This window comes from Wolffia australiana, chromosome 12, assembly GCF_029677425.1.
Source record: "Wolffia australiana isolate 7733 chromosome 12, ASM2967742v1".
NCBI lineage: Eukaryota > Viridiplantae > Streptophyta > Magnoliopsida > Alismatales > Araceae > Wolffia > Wolffia australiana.
Window position 1 is genome coordinate 16359769 of NC_135846.1, and position 21198 is coordinate 16380966.

Below are 21198 nucleotides of genomic sequence, written 5' to 3' on the forward strand. Positions count from 1 at the left end.
TAGAAAACATGTCTTTCATTCAGATGTTGGTTGAAATAATTATCCACATAAATATAACTTTGAATATCTATAAATAAAATCTGAATAGCATAAATACATTGACATCCTATTTTTAATAAGGACACAAAACATTGACATCCTATTTTTAATAAAAAAATCATTTTCTTGAACATGTACTATTTTGACAATAATCATCCATGCGCATATGAATCAAATTTTCAACATCTGGATATATCATACATTATGTTTGAATGTAACAAATATCATCACAAGGGCGTAACTCACATTCGAGTTTAATATGATCAAGGACTGACTTCCTTCAATAACAAAGGAGTAGTTTTCATAAGATTCATTCACTCTTATAAAAATATCACAATGATCAACTATATAAAACATCGGAAAATAATTTGCAGGAAATAAATAAAGATCATCCTCCATTAACGGTAACATACTTAAGTATTATATTGATTTGTGTCACAATTGTATAAGAGGTATTTGTTCTTGAGATACCGAATATACTTTGTGGATTGACGGTTGTATTTACCTACGTACTTATAAATTCTTAATGGATTCTGAAATTGTCAGATTAGATGCAGCAGAAGGTCCATAGAGCTGATTGTGTGGTCAATATGGGATAAGATCAAAAGGCTCAGGGAGGATGATGAAATGAAGTAATTGGATAAGGTATTTGAAATATCAAAGAAGTAGTTCTCCAATAATTCCTTATTGAATTGGTACTAGTTGGGATCACGATTAGTGTTTGATAAGATACTGAATCTCAAGTCATCATAGGGGTGGCATGCACACGAAATATTACACATAAAAGGTAAATTATGACAAAAGGTTTCCATTTAAGTGTTGATAAAATCCTTTGTACCTTCTGGATTGATGGATACTATGTGGCTGTCAAGCCAATCACACCACCATTAAGTTCATCGAATAAAATGTTGTGTTTATTATCATTCTATTGTGATATTTATAATGAAGTATATGAATACATACAATGACATAGTGAATTATGATGAGATCATAATACATAGTTCACTAGTCTTTAAACATGTATTCTAAATATTATTATTTGTTGCATAATCGAGATGGACATCGAATTATCTAGATAGAATAACGCTAACTGATCCTACTTATAGAATAATTGTAGCTTAGGATGTGGCTATTAGTGTGGCGACACTAAGGAAAATTAGTGGGTGCTCTTTGGAGAAAGAGTTCACTGAATTGATCCGTATGAATCCCTGAATGGTATTATACCTAAACGTCAATCAGGTTGCTTCGTGTCAAGGTGGTATAAGCTATCCATTGACATAAGACACCAATGACATCTCGTGGATGGACGACTACATTTTGACTACGACTTACAAGCCTATAATCATGTGATTCAAATAAGTCATAGCTTGAATGTAGTGAGAAACTCATGGAGGTGATTGAGTGGTCAAGACGGGATCATCCACGTTATAAGAGGAGATTGACTCAGGAAAGATGATGCAACAAATCCCTGGTCAGGGTAGTGAGGATAATGGATAAGGAGTTCTTCAATGATCCTCGTTACACATCAATACTAATTGAATGATGGATTGGGGTTTGACGATCCACTATGCCCCAAGTCATTTGAGAGTCTCATGTGGATGAAGGATTATACACATATGGTGACCGATGATAGTAAAGGTTCCATGAGAGAGTTCAAACACTAATCGATATCCTCGAGGGCACGAGGTGTAGCTTGGAACTCCAGTGGTTGGAAAATGAACCTATCAATTGGGTTAAATCGATGCTTAGTTAATTAATCTATATGTTGGTATAGTTAAATAACATGGTTGGTCAATAATTGTTGTTCAGCCACTAAAGTTATTACCTAAAATGATACATGAGCCTAGAGAGTCACACACATAAGATCGTAAGGGCGTTGGTGAAAAAATTTTACTTTTTGGATTTCTGAGAAAAAATTAGGTAAAATATAAATAGGGAACATGCACTCATTTAAATCACCCAAGCCAGCCATAATTGAGAGTCACACCTTTCTCTACTTTACTATCTTCTTTAGTCGCCTAAAGAGGGTGTCTTCGTGGTGAGAAGATCTTCAAGATTTTCTTGGAGAGTTGAAGAAGAACATGTGGAGATCCAAGCGCCAAAAGATCACGTGGATACTTCTAGAGGCCGAACACACGAACGGCTTCAGAACGATCTCAATGAGAGAAAGTCAATGGTAGAACAAGTTCCCCCTAAGGTACATTTGATATATTATTTTATAGATCAATTAAGAATCGATTTGATGCTTTTGCATCAAGGAAACCATATTTTCCATGGTTAAACAAAGGCACAAAACCCTACATAGATCACGAGGCTCAGCCGGAGACATCATGGGATGGCAGGTCAATCTATATGTTGTGTTAAATTAATCAATGATTAATACTCTATGTTAATTTAGTCAATTAATCATGCTTTCCATCAAAAGGTTATTAAGATATTGTACTTTTTAACTAGACTAGTACATTGGCCTGGAGGGTCACATACTAATGGTCCATTAGACATTTAAATATATACTACATATATAGGGGTTTTAAGAAAAAATTACATATGAGACTTCATTAGGTGCAGTCCTTTCCCATTCTCTCTTTGGGCACCCTCTGTTGCTAGTGCGATCGAAATGATGAGATCCTTTCAGATGGATTACGGTGCTTATGGACTAGAAGATTACAAGAAAGTACTAAGATTCATGTGGATACATTCGAAGTCCAAAATTTGAACAGCTCAAATAGAATCAATCAAGGATCTTTTGTGATGGATTCAGGTTTTGCAAAGTTGATTTAATCAATGGTTTTTCATCATTATGTTTTCAATGTCCATTACAATTATGTTTCAATTTTTGTGGCACAAATAATTTTTGGATCCATGATAATGACCACCACAACTCAACGCAATTTACATAATTGAAACAATGAAGAGCATATTTCAATAGGAAAGTGTCCCAGTCAGCACCTATAGGTCTACGTCACATAAGTTATGAGATATGGGGCCACATTTGCCAATGTTTCTAGTTCATTTGATGCATTTAAAGAAAATTGTTCCTTATCCAATACGTTTGGTTTGGTTTTATGAGGATTTTGTAATCATTGTGTATACATTTCATGCATCCAAAATAAAAATATAGGATCGGAGGTTTTTATATGATTGACAAATGATTTAAGGAAGAGCCCATTTTATTTGAAATTATTCATTCGCATCCTGTCATGAATAAAAATGTTGCAAATTTCACACACATAACACAAACACTTTTGATATCAAACTACTCTCATATATTCTCATTATCAATATTAAATAACAATAAATATGTGAAACCCTAATTTTCTCTAACTTTACTTGATTTATTTTAGTATTTTGTTGAGATTAATTTCCAAAAAAAAGTCTCTAATTTTACAAGCTGTGCCCTTTAGGACGACACTGAAAGTTAATTTAATCATTGTTCTTAGCTCATTCCTACATAAGTGGATGGATCAAGAGTTTGGAGAAGATCAATTATCGTCATTATAAGGGAATTTTCTGTAACAACTATGTAAAGCTTCTGAACAAATTCACTATCTCCATTGAAAATCATTTATGGCATGCATAATGAAAGTTGGGCTGGAATAAGCTTTCTCCATTAGCATAGTAAGAAATCACATAAGCTGATGTCAGTCCACCATGTGCTGCCATTGGAGCCTTTGTTCTGGTAAACACCAATTGTCATTTTTTGAATGTCCCCTGGTCATTCATCTATTTTTTTGACCTCACCACTTGCACCTCCAAAACACTTTCCGGTTGATGGAAGATGGCAACCGGGCTGCTGCCAAGAGGTAGACATGTCATGTTAGCCCGCAAGGGCATTTCAATCATTTGGTCATTGAGTATTTCTATTAAATTACGATGTCCTCCCTTTAGGAGAGCAGGCGAGAAGAATGAAGGTGTCTTGTCTCTCCTCTGATGTCTATGTTCCCTCTCTCCCTTTATGATTCCCCTCCGTCTCTCACTTTAGGATCCCCTTCCCTTTCCCCCCCTACAATCCCCGTCCCTCGTGATTGTCTCCAACTCACCATGTCTTCAGGCAGCTCATCCCCGGTCGAACCTTGGCTCATCAGTTAGACATTCCCTCCCATCAGGAACTTCTACGTTGCCTGACCCTCTACTTCCCTATGATACGAGTCTCGAACGAGGATCACATCATCTTATCCATTTCACTCAACTCACTGATTAGACATTTGGTTTTATGTTATAGTTGCTTTTAATTGTATATTATCATGCAGTACTAATTTTATATTGATTTTAAAAATGTTATTTATTGAAAATCGTTCCTTAAATGTAAGAGATAACTCTTCATCAAGACAGTTCCTCATTAAAAAAAAAAGAAAGTTCCTCATTTAAGGTTGATATCACTGCAACATCTGTGCCTTATGATTATGATTTTCAAACATTATAAATATTTATGTACCCATAAAAGTGGAATATTAAGTCTGATATATATTTTTGTTAACCTATCTAACGTTGCAAGTAAAACCTTCAAAATCCAATCACATCATAGAGGTTATTTGGACCGTAAGCTTTAAAAAAACATAGTTTCTACTTGGACCGTAAGCCAAGAAAATTTAATTTTCTGTGGTTACCTACCAGTAGAGAAGTCTTTGAGAAGGAGTTTGGACTCTGGAGAAGCTGCATGACTTTGAGAAAGACTTTGAACACAGCAAGCTGTAAAAAGCTTCCATTCCAGTTTCAAAACCAGTTCAAGATCTGGAGAGTCGAGAGAATGATAGCATGATAGGGAGACGCACTGTGGGCCAGAGAATCGCGGATCAGAGCGGAGCCATGCTGTCCGGGCAAACCCAACTCAAAGGTTTTAGGTCTGGTTCAACCTCAAAAAGAGTATCGAAGATGAGTAGTGGGAGTTAGGCATCCATGACCCATCTAAGGACTCTAACTCTAGCAATCTCTCTCTCTCGATATCTTCTGTTCCATCCCCCTTTCCAAGGCCAGGGGGCCATCATGTCGCTCGGGTTCCCCTCTCTGAACCCTCTTGGCATCATGGCATGCCACAAGTGAACAGTGTGTGGCGCAGCACAAGTCTGCAAAACCGAGAGAGAGAGAGAGGGAGAGGGTAACAGTAAGTCTGGGGCGGGCAGCGCGTTCGTTGAGGAATCGCGTTCGTTGGGTTCGAAGAGTAGCACGTTATGGTGGAAGGCAGAGAGGAGGAGAAGAAGCAGCCAACCATTGACGAGAACACAAGATGACGGAGACAAAGGCCGGGTTGACATGGTAATGGTAATGGTAATGGTGGGTTCCGGCGAAGCGCTTCCGCGGTCTCTAGTGGACAATTTAGCACGCGCGCGGGATTGAGGAATGCGGGCGTAGGAGGAGGTGCTATCATATCAGATCATATGATATCACCTTCTTGCACGGGTCTACCACGACGCTAATCTTCCTCGTCTTGAGAGAGAGAGAGAGAGAGAGAGAGAGAGAGAGAGAGAGAGAGAGAGAGAGAGAGAGAGAGAGAGAGAGAGAGAGAGAGAGAGAGAGAGAGAGAGAGAGAGAGAGAGAGAGAGAGAGAGAGAGAGAGAGAGAGAGAGAGAGAGAGAGAGAGAGAGAGAGAGAGAGAGAGAGAGAGAGAGAGAGAGAGAGAGAGAGAGAGAGAGAGAGAGAGAGAGAGAGAGAGAGAGAGAGAGAGAGAGAGACTGAGAGAGAGAGAGAGAGAGAGAGAGAGAGAGAGAGAGAGAGAGACTGAGAGAGAGAGAGAGAGAGAGAGAGACTGAGAGAGAGAGAGACTGAGAGAGAGAGACTGAGACAGAGAGAGAGACTGAGAGAGAGACTGAGAGAGAGAGAGAGAGACTGAGAGAGAGACTGAGAGAGAGAGAGAGAGAGAGAGAGAGAGAGAGAGAGAGAGAGAGACTGAGAGAGAGAGAGAGACTGAGAGAGAGACTGAGAGAGAGAGAGAGAGAGACTGAGAGAGAGAGACTGAGACAGAGAGAGAGACTGAGAGAGAGAGAGAGAGAGAGAGAGAGAGACTGAGAGAGAGACTGAGAGAGAGAGACTGAGAGAGAGAGACTGAGCGAGAGAGAGAGAGAAATGATGATGATGATGATGATGAAGGCAGAGAAATCCGGGCATCTGGCAGCCGAGAACGGCTCATATTTTGTGGGGCGAAGAGGGGCCCGCCGAGGATGCCGCAGGCATCAGATATTTTCGACAGCATGGGCCGTTTCCACGTAGGATATGACCGTTTAATTGCGTCGCTGCCCCCGCTGACCGTTGACGACCGCCGGAGATTGAGGGTGGGCCCCACTCCAACGGGGAAGGGCCACATGCACAAGGCCTCCGACGGCCGAGGGTCTTGCTGCAAAATGAGCGGAGGAGAGAGAGTGAGAGTGAGAGAGAGAGAGAGAAAGAGAAGAGGGCCCCTGCAAAGGAGGTTTACTTAACTGCGAGGGGGGGGGTGCCACTGCGGAGCTCAGACTCTGACACGTCGGGGAAGAGGCGGAGGGCAGATCTGGGCCGTCGGATGCGGGGAGGCATTTAAGTCGGGGGAACGCCGTGCCGTGCGGCGACGGCCGACTTTTCTCGCGCCCCCTCCCGTTAACTGACAAGGAGAGTGAATGCGAGCGTTGCAGGCCCCCACGCTCAAACAAAAATATGGTCGTCAGATTTCAATTAAAAAATTTATAAGCCGCAACGGGCGCCACTCCTGCCATCTCCCCCCCCCCCCCCCCCCCCCCCCCCCCCCCGCTTCCCCTCTTCCTCCCTCTTCCTCTCTTCCTCCTCCGCAGGCTTCTCCCCCTTCTGCCCTGTCTGACAGGCGCATAAACTCGTCCCCGTCCTTTGCTCCCAATCTCGCCCCCGGGCGTAACCCTAGGCCCGCCGTCCCCGGCGAGTCTTGCGCGGAGGAGCTGAGCGGAGCGGAGCGGAGAGGAGAGAGGGGTTCGTCCCCGATGCTGCCCACCGGACCTCCATCTCTCTGATCGCTCCTTGTTTCGTGCGCCGACCTCCGATCCGGCTTCCAGGCCTCCACTCGGACCCGAGGCCGGGCCTCCCGACTCGGCAGATGTCGAGGGTTGCCTCCTGCTAGGTGGAATCGCTAGCACCCGATCGCCGCATCCACTGCGCTGGAGGAGGGCTCCTTTGCGGTGCGGTCCCAAGGAATCTGAGAGAGCCGGCCCAGGGCCCCCCCTCTTTGCGCGCGGCTATGGAGCATTGTCGAGCGAGGTTGTCGACGAACGGAAGCCTAGACTGCCAAGGCAACGCTGCCTGATCTTTTGGAATCTGTCTCGGGCTGCTGCCAGGCGTCGGTCGCAGTATTCGCTGTTGGATTTAACGCAGTCTTGAGCCTCCCGAAGGTTGAAGAAAAAGGAGAACCAGCCATAGAGGAGGGTCTGATTCCGGCGGTCGTGTATCATGTACAAGAACCAGCTGCAGGAACTGGCTCAGCGGAGCTGTTTCAACTTGCCTTCGTACACGAGCATACGGGAGGGCCCCGACCATGCCCCGCGCTTCAAGGCCACCGTCAACTTCAACGGCGAGACATTCGAGAGTACCGGATTCTTTACCACATTGCGGCAGGCTGAACACTCCGCTGCCGAGGTCGCCCTCGGCGCCCTCTCCACTCGTGGCCCTTCGCACTCTCTCACTGCGCGTATCCTGGTTAGTTCACCTTATCTTGTGCTCTTACTATTTCCTCTGCTCTCGATCTGGAATGCCCTAATCCGCCAAACTCCAGAGATTCCTGAACTCAGTCACTTCAACTTCTTTCCCTGCCTGTGTCCCGTTAGGCACCGTTTTTTCTCTTTTGTTCTTGGCGTCTATGTTCGACGACGAGCGATTGCTAGTGGAAGCATTGTCTTCGGAGTCTGGATCTGCCGAACCGCCTACTTCTGCTCTGTGTAATTATTTTTCCATGGTCGAAGTACGATTGGATTTAATTATAGATGGTCTCTTCCCTCGAGGAACTGCTGCTGATTTTCCTGTGCATTTCCTTGGGTTTAATGTTTTCATTTTACCCATTTGTCGAGATCTCTCCCTTCCTCTCGTTTCTTAGCCTTGTTTCTTGTTTTCTCTTCATTCCGAGAAGCGGTTCTCTGCATTTGTCATCGCTTTTCCCCATCGGCGTAGCGATCAGTTCTCGCTTTGCCCCTAAAGCATATCAGCCGTTGCTTTGGTTGTCGTAGCGATCAGGTTTCCCTTAGAGTATGCCTCCTAATTTTGGGTAGACTTTAGGGGCCGTGTCAGGATGGGCTGTGTGTGACATTTAGGAAAACTTTGGGACAGGTATTCGTTGAAAATTTAAGTGGATTAATCAAGAACCTAGTCGATGACAGCGAGAACTGTGCTGTATCATTGATGTCCATGCCATTGCTTTGCTCCCGACTTGCTTCGCCATTCGCGAGGAAAATCTGAAATATATGAGGTTCCCGAATTGTCGGCATTATTTATGGTGTTTTCGGGCGGTTCGATATCTATGTTAATTGCATGTTTATTGAGTTGAGCAGGGGTGCTATGTCCGCCCTTACTCTTTGATTCCTCATTTATCTTGCTCTTAGTGATGAACTAATAGTGCTACGAATCACGCTATAAATACCTCCTTTACTATTTCTAAATCTTCTGCACCCCCGCAATAATGACCAATCAATTCTTTATAAAGCCTTGCCGTTTCCTAGATCCGGTGTCCTGTGCCGTTTTCCTCCTCCCAAGCTTTGACCACCCTTCACTTACTGAGATTGCTTTGCGAATTTCTCGGATACGCTCCATGTATCCTTTTCTGTGCAGCCAGTTTAATTCTGCCGGGGCAACGCCCATGCCTGAGCTGCGCGGTTCGTAACCCAATGCGCAGACCTTTATTGGTGAAGATATGGTACTAATCTCGGTGATTTGACCGCTTCCTGACGGGTAGCTATTGGGTTTCGTTCTTCACCGATTGTTTTTTAACCTCTTGGCCGTTCTATTTTCGAGCCGTCGGTTCATGTTGCGGTCGTATTTCCTCTCTTACCGTCTTCGTCTTCCCCTCGCTCTCCTCGGAGTTTCTTTTTCTTCCTCCCCCGGTTAGATACTCCACGTGATGCCGTCCCGGTGCAGTAAATGCCTGACGCATTAAAGTTTTATTTATTGTTTTGGTTGGAGGGTTGTTTGTTCGTACAGCCTTGATCACTCCCCTCTCTACCGCGGATCCCGACAGGAGGCCCTGTTTTTTTAATCGCGATACACTTGTATTAATGTCGAGGATGGGAGAACTCCGTCTTTATGATTTCTGTCTGCATGGCCTCCTCCGTAGTTGGAATTATTGTCTCTCGCGCGCACTTACTCTCCTTCTCAGGTTTTCCTCGTATTTTACTCCGTTCTCGCGTTTCTCGCTCTTCTGGTTTACCCCTCCCCTCCATGAATGGCGCGGTCTTCTGAAGAGCGTAGACCGCCCTGTCATCGGTCGATGCTGTAGACGCCCTGTTCGGCTAGCTCATTCCCTGCTGAATACGCTCAGTAGATCGAAGCTTCATGTGGCATTGAATTCTTTTCTCTGCGAGGTCCTGATAATAATACAATTCCAGGCCCCCTTACGATTTATTAGCATTGCTATCTCCTTTGTAAAATACTGGTGCGGGTCGGAGCTTGCTAATTCTGCCAATGTCTGATTCTATTCGTAACACAGGATGAGACCGGAGTCTACAAGAACCTGTTGCAGGAAATCGCACAGAGAGTGGGGGCACCTCTGCCCTCTTACGCAACCACACGCTCATGTCTCGGGCACCCGCCAGTGTTTACCGGAACTGTGGAGATTGCTGGAATTGTCTTCACGGGGGAGCCCGCGAAGAACAAGAAGCAGGCGGAGAAGAACTCGGCCATGGCGGCTTGGTCGTCTCTGAGGCAGCGTGAGTCCTTTCTACTAGGTCTTCCTGAACGCTGTTCTTCCATTCTCCCCAATGGTGAAATGATTCTAACGAGGAGAACTTGTCTTCCTCCGTCCGTCTGCACAGTGGCCCAGCAAGAGGCGAGCTCCTCGTCGGGACCCGAGAACAACGACGAGCAGGAGCAGGTGACGTTGGCTAGGGCCCTGCTGAGCTACCGACTCAAGGAGAAGATGGCGGCCATGGCGGACAACCCGGACGCAGCCCCATTCCCCAAGTTGTTCCCTTTCAAGCCGGCCGACAAGAGACCACTCCTGGCGCGTCTAGCGGCACCGTCGGGGTCAAAGATTCTGCCCTTTCTACAGCAGAGGACCAAGCTGCAGCCGTCGCCGGCGGCCCCTTGTTCGGCCGACGGCGCTGCCTGCGGGTTCATGCAGCTCAAGTTCCCAGCCGTCGGAGCCACGCCCTACGTGCCCATCCGGCACTGCCGGCCATTTGCCGGCGGCATGGTGCCGCCGGTCACTGTCAGGACGGCGGTTCCGGTCTTCTCTGCCCCGCCGCACCCCTTGGCATCCGGCAATGCAGCCTCTACCTTCCATTCCCAGCAGCAGCAGCAGCAGCAGCAGCAGCAGCAACAGCAACAGCAACAACAGCAGCAGCAGCAACAGCAACAGCAGCAGCAGCAGTGGGGAGGCCAGCCGGTACCGGTCCAGTGCACCAGCCGGCAAATGATGCCGCCCGCAGTGCGCCTAAGGCACTCGGGACCCCTTCCCTTTGGGCCTATTCTTCAATCCAAGGCAGCCGCCCCTGTGCAGACGGAGATCCAGCTGCGGCCCAAGCAGTCGGCTCCGACAATGGCGACGACAGCCCAGCCCCAGCCGCCGGCGTCCAATCCCTTTGCACCGATTCAAGTGAAGCTGGCGGCGCCTGTGCAGATTGTCCCCGCCGCCCCAGCCCAGCCAGAGATCCAACTTCCATCAACACCGCAACCGCCGCCCAGGTCTGTGGACGATCGGACGCCGGCGCCGCCGCAGCCCGGCGCTCTGAAGCTTGCGGAGGAGGAAACGCGCCTGGGTCTCGTTCCCCCCACAGAAATCGGTGGCACTGGGCTGTGCAGCGAAGCCGAGCGGGACCAGATGGAGGAAGCCGCGGCCACGGCGGCCGCGGCGGCCGTGGCAGCTGAGAGCTTGAAGCAGTTGGAACTCTGATTGATGCTCGAGCTCTGAGAAGAGGCTTTGGCACTTTTACTGGGTTTTCAACTTTGTCTATGCAGCTTTTCGTTGGTCTGCCCAGTTTCCCCGAGGACTACTCTTTGCGTGGAGGCATCTGATTCGCCCGAGGACTCCATGCATCGGCTGCGAGACGGCACCACCGGCCTTTGCCTCTCTCTCCATGATGATGGAGCTGCAGCTTGTCAGTGCCAGTCGCACTGGAGAGAGAGAGCTCTGATGGAGCTGCATCTTTGCCTTCCTCGATATGATAGCGCGAAGCATCCAAATTTTTCGGTGTTCCCAGTCTTGTACCGGACGGAGGTCTCCATCCCAAGTGCCAAAGCTCTGATCTCTATCCGCCCCAGCTCTTTGTACTTTCGCGTAGCGTCCTTTTCCGTAATCTCATTTTGAAAGGGTGCATCACGTCTAATGGTAGGGTAGTGGAGTAAGGGTGTTGAACGGTAGTTCAGTGTAACAAGTTGCCTGCGACTTCCTTCAGGCGCACTGCGGTAGTTCAGTGTAACAAGGCTTCGTTGGGATCTCAGATTGGCTGCCCTAAAATGGTTAATCCTAGCACATTTGATATTTGATGCTCAGTGGACGTATCTTGCCTGTGCATCCCATTCCCAGTTGGAACACCGTCACAGGAGTTGCAACGAGATATGAACATTTTTTACAGGTGTTTGTCTCTGGGTCTACCGGCCTCTCTCTCTCTCTCTTGATGGCCCGGATATGGACGGGACGAAATTCGTCCCGTCCTATGTCTGTTATAAGTTCAGGAACGAAGGACAGGACGGTTTTTCATCCAACAGCAAAAAAACCTTCCCATCCAAAAATCTCAGGACGGAATTTTGTCCTGTCCAGGCTAAAAACCGTCCCATCCTTCTACCCCGACGAAAAAATATAATATAATGAATTTTTATATTTTGAAACATGAGTCAATCCGCGCCCGAAACCTAGGTTTACTGGTTTAGTTTTGGTCCTTTTGGAATTTTGAAGGAAGAAGAAGACCACCCCCTCTGGCGCAGGGCGATCCTCCACCCCCTCCTCGGAGCAACCAGCTCAGTGGGGGGTAGCATTCATGCTCCGGACGTCCTCTGTGCCCGTTCGCATAGTTGGAGTTCACTTCCCTGACGTCGAGGTATGTTTGCATCCGTTCTGCTCTCTATATTTTTCATTCGCTTCTGCATTTTGTTTGGGAATTATGCTTCTTGGTCAGATCTTTCCATCACATGGGAAAGAGCGTCTTTCCTCTTTTTCCTTTCTCTGTTACTTTAATTTGTGTATTTAGTGCTTATTGACTAGAAAACTCAAGGAGTTGATTATACAAATGTTTCGCTATTTATTTGTTCTTTCTTATCGCTATTTATTTCAGTGTTAATTCCATATAGACGTATAATTCCAAAGAATTTTTGAGTGATTTTGCACTGCAGCTCTCTTTTATCAAAAGCCCGGCCTATTTCAATTCAATAACTTAATCTGTCTCAGAATTATTGCCGACGAAATTTAAGATTGTGAGTCATATGGGTTGTTCTTCATAATCGCTGATAGGAATCTAGCCTCAGGGATTGCTACTTTTCCTTGACAACCACAGTGTAAGTGCTGGCAGTCGGATAGATGGTGAGGAGATATTTAAAAGTGTTTATTTTTATTAGAAAATTAGACATTAATTTTGACGGGCAAATTCTATATCAAATCTTTTTTTGATGGACATTAATTCTATCCTTGATGGGCAAACATCTTTATTTCTATATCAATTCTATATAACGTCATAGTTCTGATGGGCAACTTAATGGATGTTATTGACATTGTGAGAGTTATCTTGAGTCAATAACTATGCTGAGATGGAAGTGCAGTGTAGATGAGGAGTGATGCTATCTTCTAAGGTTTAGTTGAAAAGGGCCTGCAGAGCATTCTCAACCAGGCTCATGGCATTTCGGATGGGTTGATTGATGTCTATAACTCCAATGGTATTCCAACCACTAGGTAAAAAAATGTGATTTCACTGATTGAATTGCAGCTGCCCGCTTTTACTCGAGGATTGAAATATATATCTTATCTCAAGATTCTGTTTCAGTCTTTGTAAAATTAAATAACGATTGTATGCCACCATTTTAACATATTTTTTCTCGACAGACCCAGGAAAAAAAATAGACACTGTTTTCATAAAACTTACGGACAATGACTTGTGGAATATACTTAAATCATTATTAAATATAAAAAATTGTCTTTCCTCATTGCTCGGTTGTTTAAGAATCTTGAGACATATATTCTAAATACAAATGTCTGGATTTGTATTTGAACAGGATTGGCCTACGTCCATGAAATTATCAATGTGTCTAAGTCCATGAATCCATGAATCCTGTTCATGTAGTAAAACTCTAAATATTGAGACATATAGGCAATAAATGCTTTCTTGATCTTGCATCAAATTATCAATGTGTCTGCATTGAAAATCAGTCTAATGGCCTTATTTCTTACAATGGCCTTATTTCTCAGAATTAATGCAACTTTTTGATATTTCTATCAGAATTTAGGTGAATTTGTTTTCTTTGCTGAATTGTATTGTTTATTTTTTCATACTCTTAGTGTTTTTAATGATTGTGGTGTTTTGAAAATTTGAGTTTCATGTATTACTCTACTTTACGAACAATGATGCATATGAGTTTATTTTTCATGGAAAGGAATGTAGAAGACAGTATGAAGGCATATGCTTAATTAAGCTAATTAAATTTGATCTAGGATTATTAAAACTCTAAATTTTTTATAAATCTGAATGTGTTTAACTATGTGCAAAGTTATTTGGCTTTGTACGTAGAATGGCCCAATAATAAAAATTTTTTAAGCGTTTCTTCGAAAGATTTTGTGATTTTATATGATTGGTGTAAATGTAAGTGAACCAACCATGGTCATTGTCTTCTTAACGATTCATGTCAGACGCTACATGAACAGGATTGGCTTTTCCAAAATAAGTTTTACTACTAACGTGTTTTCACAATGCGTGAATGTCATTTGGCTTTTTACGTAGAATGGATCAATCATTTTTCGATTAAACCATTTAAAATGAACTTCTTCCATGTAATTTAAATTAATGATGTTGTGCTAATTCAACTTATTAATTCAATCTATCTTATGAAGTTTTCCCATTCCGTGGGTACCGCCGGTACGTGGTACGCTCTTCACCTAGCTAACTAGCCTTGGCTCCTCAATCTTTTGGCCTCTTTTGGGACGGAAATTATTTTTTTAATCAGGTATGTGCATTCTTCTTCGCGTTCTCCTTCGGCTGCTTCATAATGGGTTAATTTTTTGGGTAGTTGCTGTTGATGGGAGTAGTTTTCTTGAATTAAAATCTCTCACTATTTTTTTATATTTTACTACTGATGGATTGTTTTTTCCTTTGGATTTTGCATTTTTGTGATAATTCCTTCTTTGGGCAAGAAGATTTCTTGTCAGATAGCGGGGTGTTTTCACATTAATGTAATTGTTCAAATAATTTTATTGATGGATCTAGAGGACAGTATGAAGGCATATGCTGACCATGGTCATTGTCTTCCTAACGATTCATGTGAGACACTACATGAACAGTATTGGCTTTTCCGAAATAAGTATGGATCCCTCATTCCAGTTCAGAGAATAGTTATCTCAGTAATGTTCATTATTTTATATTTAAATGTCATAATAATTGTGAGTCATGCACATTTTACAATGATTGCTTCTTGTGAATTAACTTGGTAGAGTAATGGAGTCTATATCTGCTACCACTCTGAAATCTACGGCTAGGGCTACGCCGTTAGTGTCCGTGGAGTGCATCCCAGTTGAGGTTGATGACAACATCTCAACTCGCAACGGGAGACGCAATCAGTCAAAATTTTTAGATCAATTTGTTGAAATTTCCCTAGACGAGTACAAGTGCAGGTTATGTCAAGCACAGAACCCCACCCGTAAGGTCATTATCAAGAGGAATAAAGATAAGAGCACAAATGTATTTTGGAGACATCTAGAGAAAGCGCTTTGTAAATTTCACGATGAAATTAAGGGAGCCCAGACGAAGCAAAGAACCATTCTCCTCTACGAAGTACTCTCCCACAAGCTGTACTTACATAGCATCAACATGGACCAGACGAAGGAGGAGTTCATTAGGTTCATTTGCGACAACAATCTTCCTTGGCGTCTTGTGAAGAAGAAGTCCTTCCAAAGTTTATGGTTCTACGGGGCACAAGTGGTTGGGGACATCCCTACTACGTGATGGAGAACCATCTAGTCGATCACGCCCCGATCCGTCGCCAGCCACGTCGTGAAGCCTGAGCGGACGTGAAGAATCTACAATTTCACTACGAAGCTTGAGAACCGACATCGTCTTATCACTTTGCGTTGTGTATCTTTATGTTCTTTCTTTCTTTCGTCGTCTTTGGATTATCAGGAGGCCCCTCCTGCCTGAGTACCAGCCTCCCTCGTGCGTGTTTTATTTTAATTATGTTTAAGTGTCATCTTTAGGGGGAGGAAATCCATTTTGGGCTTCTTCTCCCCCTAAAGATCTCTCTTAAGGGGAAAGCCCACTAGGCTTTCTCCTTTTAAAAAAAGGGGCCCAACTTAGCCTCCACAACTTCCACTTCCCCTCTATAAAGCATAGGGAAGGGTGGACGTGGAGGCCAGGCCAGAAGTCTTTGTTAAAATCCAGATCTCGTTTCTCAAATTGGCAGCTATTTTTTGTGTCCATCGTACTTGTTTTGTTTGAAAGAAGAAGAAGAAGATCCTCGTTCTCTTGTGGTTCTCTTGGTGATCGAATCAATTCTCTTGCAGATCTCTTCTGTTCTGCTGAATAGTAATCTCCTATCGCGCTTGTGTCTTCAGACTGACCATCTGGTGTAGTCCTTATGGACAATCATTCGGTATTGCCCTGCTGATTTCACTCACAATCCCAGTTCGTCAAAGTTCCACCAGGCTTGAGTTGTCGGACCACCCGGGTTGCCGACGGCCTCATCCAGTCAAAGAGGACAATAGCTTGTTGTGTGAAAAAATCACCGGACCAGTCCTCTTTACTAGTTCCACCGCGTGATACCTTTGGAACATGACCGTCCCGTCGACCAATCCTATTCTTCTTGGAGGATGAAATAGACTGGACAGAGAGATTCTAGAAGACAGCACGATCTTCTGGTTACGACCATGAAATCATGAAAATCAGATTGATATCATTCTCGTCGTTCATATTAAGAGGAAGAAGACCCGGTGGCCTAGCCGCCTACACTGGGACATATACCATCAAACATTTCCCATTTGCTGTGGTCGGTTTCTCTTGAACAATTCGTTCAACTGACGATTGAACTCTATCTGATTGAACTTGGCATGTGATTCACCTGGGATTGTTCGTCGACTTCGGCCAACTTTATCGATCTCTCCATTCTCAACGGCGATTGATCAGCGTCCATTAGCTTCTATGGTCGTCGGATTACGTGCCGACTGATTATTCCCTATGGGATGACCATCGTCCTACGTCCGAACTATTTATCACGGCCTTCTTCTGGCTGATAATGGTATTGGGTGCATTTCCCTCTGAATATGACCACTCAGGCGCCTTTGGACCCCTGTCAAGCCCGGATCCATCTGATTGATCGCATCCGGATTCTTCCACAGCACTTCATTACGAATTCACAGGTCAATTCTAATCCTCCCGTCATTTTACAGTGTTATTTACTTCTTTCAATGCCAGTTGCTATTTTGATCATTGCCTCGAGTGAATCTTACGTGGACTGATGTAATACGATCGGCCGGGATCGATCGGCTCGTATTACTCCACAAGAATTTGATGAATAATTTCGTGAATGATATGAATATATGACGATGAAGAAAACGTCGAATGAGCAAGACTCGGTCGTTTACAAGCAGGGAAGAAGACCTCGCTGATCAAGGGGAAGATATTGACCCTAGATCAAACTCCCAATGACCCTCTTGACCGACTAGACGACTACGAGGTAAGGGGCGTGTGACGGCCCTAAGATGTTCGGCGTTCAAATCAACGAATATCCTTTCAACCACAAAAATAAGATCCTATCTCTCGACGAATGTGGCTAACCCTATCCGTAGATTATATTGAAAGAGGGCAGCGGACGAGATAGGGGAAGACGACACTGAAGGCGGTAATAATACTGGGAATGACGGAGGGGAGATGATGGAGGACCATCGTGCTGACGACGACCTGATGACGACGACGACATCAGCCGGACGACCGACGACGACTCGCCAGCAGCCACGTCGGACAGCTCGTGCCGACGTCCGCAACCCGGGGTTTAAGTACTCCGGGTAGGTTCGAACAATTTATGTTTTTTCTATGTGTATTTTCTTTGCATTTCGAATTATGGATTAGGCCAGTATCGTAGGGCCCATCCTCGTCTTTATTTTAAGATTGTATTTTGATTTTGTAAGGAGAGGTCGAACCACGTCTCATGACGGTTCAACCTCTCCCCACGTCTCCTTGGCACCCCTCCTCCCTATATGAGGGGAGGGCATGCCCAAGGGACTATTTGGAAGTTTTTGAATTGAAAAGCATTTTCAGAAGTCTTCCCCCCTTATCGTAGCTGTAGCGTAGGGGGTTTGGCTAGCCCCACCTCTTCGTCGAGACCACTCCGGAGAGTAGAGCCCCACGCCCCGCCCGTCGAGATCACTCCGGTCATGGCGTGTTCAACCGTACCATCGAGATCACTCTGGTACGTTCAAGATTTTCAAGAAGCCGTCGAATCAAGAATTGAGAGGGCTCCCATCGAGATCACTCTGGGCGTCCTCAAGGTTCGTGACAACTACGACGCAGTGCGGCATCGGGACATCTGCCTCCAGCGAGGAGGAACGCCCGCGATCCCGTCAAGAACCCTCTCCGCCAGGTTCTTGATCCTTCTCCTTCACCATCATCCTTCTCACCTCCCCACCTCGATCATCTTTTTCCATCGTTCTTGATTACCCCCCCCCCCCCCACTTCTTCCCTTGTTTCCTTGACCGAGAACCCCTTTCTTGATCTCCTCCCAATGCCCTTTCCCCCCGTTCTTGAACCCCACGTCCTGTTTCCCCTCCCCCCCCCTTCGCCTTCTTGAATCATCCCTCCTCTGCATAATCCCTTCTTGATCCATCCCCACCCCTTCTTGACCGCCTGTGCCATCCCACTCCTTCACCTCTGTCCCGCCACCATCTCGCCACGCCGTCCACCGATTCTTGATCTTTCCCCACCCACGCTCCGGCCACGATCATCCCTGACCCCGTCGCCATCCCAACGCTGCCCTCGCCGTTACCCCTCGCAGCCAACTTTTCGCTGCCCGCGCTGCGCCGCCGCAGGCCCCACACGCGGTCCCGCCTGGTGCCGCGACCGCACGGCCCCGCACGCGAGCGGACCCGCCGTCCGCTGCCGCTGCCAGCTCCGCGCGCGCCGCGGCACGACCCCGCACGCGACCTCACCTGGTCCCGCGACCGCGGCTTCACCTGCTCCGCACGCGGCCTCGCCTGTTCCGCGGGATCGCGCCATCCGGCGGTCTGGTCGCGCGCCCAGATCTCCGCTCGGCGCCGTGCTCCCGCTTTGCGCCGCTGCCCTGTTCCAGCCGACGAGCGGCCCCGTGACGTGCCCTCGCCCTGCCGTGTACCCCCGTGTCCCCGCATCGCATTCACGTCGGCCTCTACCGGTGACTCGGACATCATCAAGCTACCATTGGTCTTCGACCCGTCAACTCATCGCTCTCATCCGACACGCCGTGGACTACGTATCCTAAGGTCCGCTCGTCTCTTCTCCCACTTAATCCAGTATTATTACTACTTGCAGTCCCGTCTTCCGCTATCACGTCCTCTGCCCCGGCGTCCCACCTATCGCCAGAAATCGGAATAGCCACCGTTGACGAGAGTAGGGACTTTCTTGAGGTAAACGGACTGTCCCCTGACCACTTAAATTCCGAACTTAACAGGGCCGTTGGACGCCCCTCTCGTCTAGACGTCTAGTAGATTCCGAGGGTCATTGGGAGTTTGATCCTTGGATCATTCTTCCCGGGGTTATCTTCCGAAGTCTTGTATTGCTCGTTCAAACGTGCATTATTTTTTTGGATTTCATCTCATTACATTGCATCACTCTTTCCTGTGACGTGAAACGCGCCGTTCGATCCCGGCCGACAGCGTTTCGCATCAGGAGACGAGAGGGTACCTTGTATGTCGATAGTCCACGGCGTGGGAAATGGTGTCTCGACGTAGTCAAAGGCGATGGGAGATTCCGCGTGGGTGAGGCACAACAAGGGCGGAGGATGGGGTTCTTGGCTTGTAATCACCCCAAGAATGCCTCTGGATGGTGGTTTGTGTCGATTCTTGAATTTCTTGCGCAGTAGTTGATCAGGAATGCCAAGAAGGTGACAATTTCTTGAAGCCTTGATCGTTCTTGAGCGGTAGTAGATGAAGAATGCTAAGAAGGTGGTGGTTTCTTGAAACCTTGGGGTTCTTGAGTGGTAGTTGATCAAGAACGCTAAGAGGGTGGCGGTTTCTTGAAATCTTGGTGGTTCTTGGTGGATGGCGATGGCGGCGGCGGACGATGGCGGCGACGGGGACAATAGCCTCCAAGAAGAGGGTTCTTGAAAATAACCACCCAAGAAGTCTGTGACAGAGGGGCGTTTCTTGAGCTTCTTGGATAGATCTTGGAGGAGGTCGATGGTGGCGGCGGACGACGGCAACGGCGGGGATGATAACCTCCAAGAAGAGGTTTCTTGGACGTTTCTTGGGGACTAACAACCCAAGATTCCCAAGGAGAGGGCGTTCTTGGAGGAGGTTGGTGAAGTCTTGGGTAGGAACAATGGCGACGCGTACCCGGAGTGATCTCGACGGTGACGGTTGATGATGCTTCTCCCTTGGTGACGCTTTCTTGAATCCTTGAGACCCTTCGGAGTGATCTCGACGGAGGGCTTCTTGGCTTCAAGAAGGGAGGAATTCTTGAATCCTTTAGCTTCTTCGGAGTGATCTTGACGAAGACATTGAATGCATTCCCACGGAGTGGTCTCGACGTGGGGGATGCGGGCTCTACTCCACGGAGTGGTCTCGACGTGGGCAGGAATAGCCAATTCCCTCTACTCTACTCACTACGATAGGTGGAGACAAGAGTTGTAAAAATTCTTTCAACAAATGACTCAAATGTTCCTTGGGCATGCTATTCCCTTATATAGTGAGGATAGGTGCCAAGTGAACGTGGGGAGAGGACGAACCGTCGCGAGACGTGGTTCGGCCTCTCCTTACAACTTGAAAATAAAACTGAAATTTCAAAAGTAAAAGATAAAAGGCGAGGCCCAACATTGGCCCAGTCCATGAAATCCAAAGACACAAGCAAAACATAAACAAACACAAGGGAAGATAGAGATGCTTACGTGGGGTACTTGAACCCCGGGTGGCGAGCGTCGACGCGAGCTGCTCGGCGTGGCTGATGTCGTCCCGTCGTGCCGTCTCCAGGATGGTCCTCCATCATGAACTCTAGGAATAGCTACCCTATCAAACTTAGATACTTTCTTCGCAGTGTCAAACCAGATTGTCTACGTTGACGGTGTGACGGTCTTGGACGAGATCGTTCCCCACTCGTCATCTTATGATCTGATTACACAGGTCATTGGAAGCTTGATTGCGACTTGGCACGGAGGAACTAACCAACTCACAGGTCGACGAAGATACTGCAGCGACAGTTGCACATTTGGGACTTGAAGTTTCCCGCGTGAGAGCCATTTAGAGATCTGCACAACATATGTAGAAATATATTGATATGTGCAAAATGTTTGATCTCCCATATTCGAACAAGATTTAGTTCGATTGCCCAACGCACTAGAACTCCACTTTCACTATGTTAGAGCGTGCCATTGCAAAGAGAGAGGTTCTGGACCATATGGCTGCGAGGTTCCTTTCAACGTCAACTAAATATTACGACCTATTGATAAGCCGAAAATAGGGGTAAAAACTATGCAATTTTTAGCCCTTGTCGTTGTGGATTTTGGCTTATGCAATAAAATTTATAAGAACTCCACTTAAGACGTATAGTGATAAGTACGAGTGTCGTCCAAATGAAGCGAGTAAGAAATTCAATTCGATGGTCTTTTTGGTGTTTTAATCCTAATTGGAGTGAATTTGATCTTCAATGA

General features: G+C 46.2%; 1 protein-coding gene across 2 annotated transcripts; it reads left to right on the top strand.

The window, feature by feature from the left end:
• The first annotated feature begins 6734 nt into the window (after window positions 1-6734).
• Window positions 6735-11489, top strand: LOC144710645 (double-stranded RNA-binding protein 2-like). Of its 2 annotated transcripts, XM_078584464.1 has the most exons (4): window positions 7547-7668; window positions 8791-9539; window positions 9665-9884; window positions 9990-11489. In XM_078584464.1, the coding sequence occupies exons 2-4, from the start codon at window positions 9234-9236 to the stop codon at window positions 11066-11068; spliced, it is 1605 nt and encodes a 534-aa protein (XP_078440590.1). In that variant the 5' UTR covers window positions 7547-7668; window positions 8791-9233; the 3' UTR covers window positions 11069-11489. The 2 variants fall into 2 exon arrangements, with proteins under 2 accessions (XP_078440591.1, XP_078440590.1); XM_078584465.1 differs by lacking the exon at window positions 8791-9539 and having other exon boundaries at window positions 6735-7668.
• Window positions 11490-21198: the final 9709 nt, after the last annotated feature.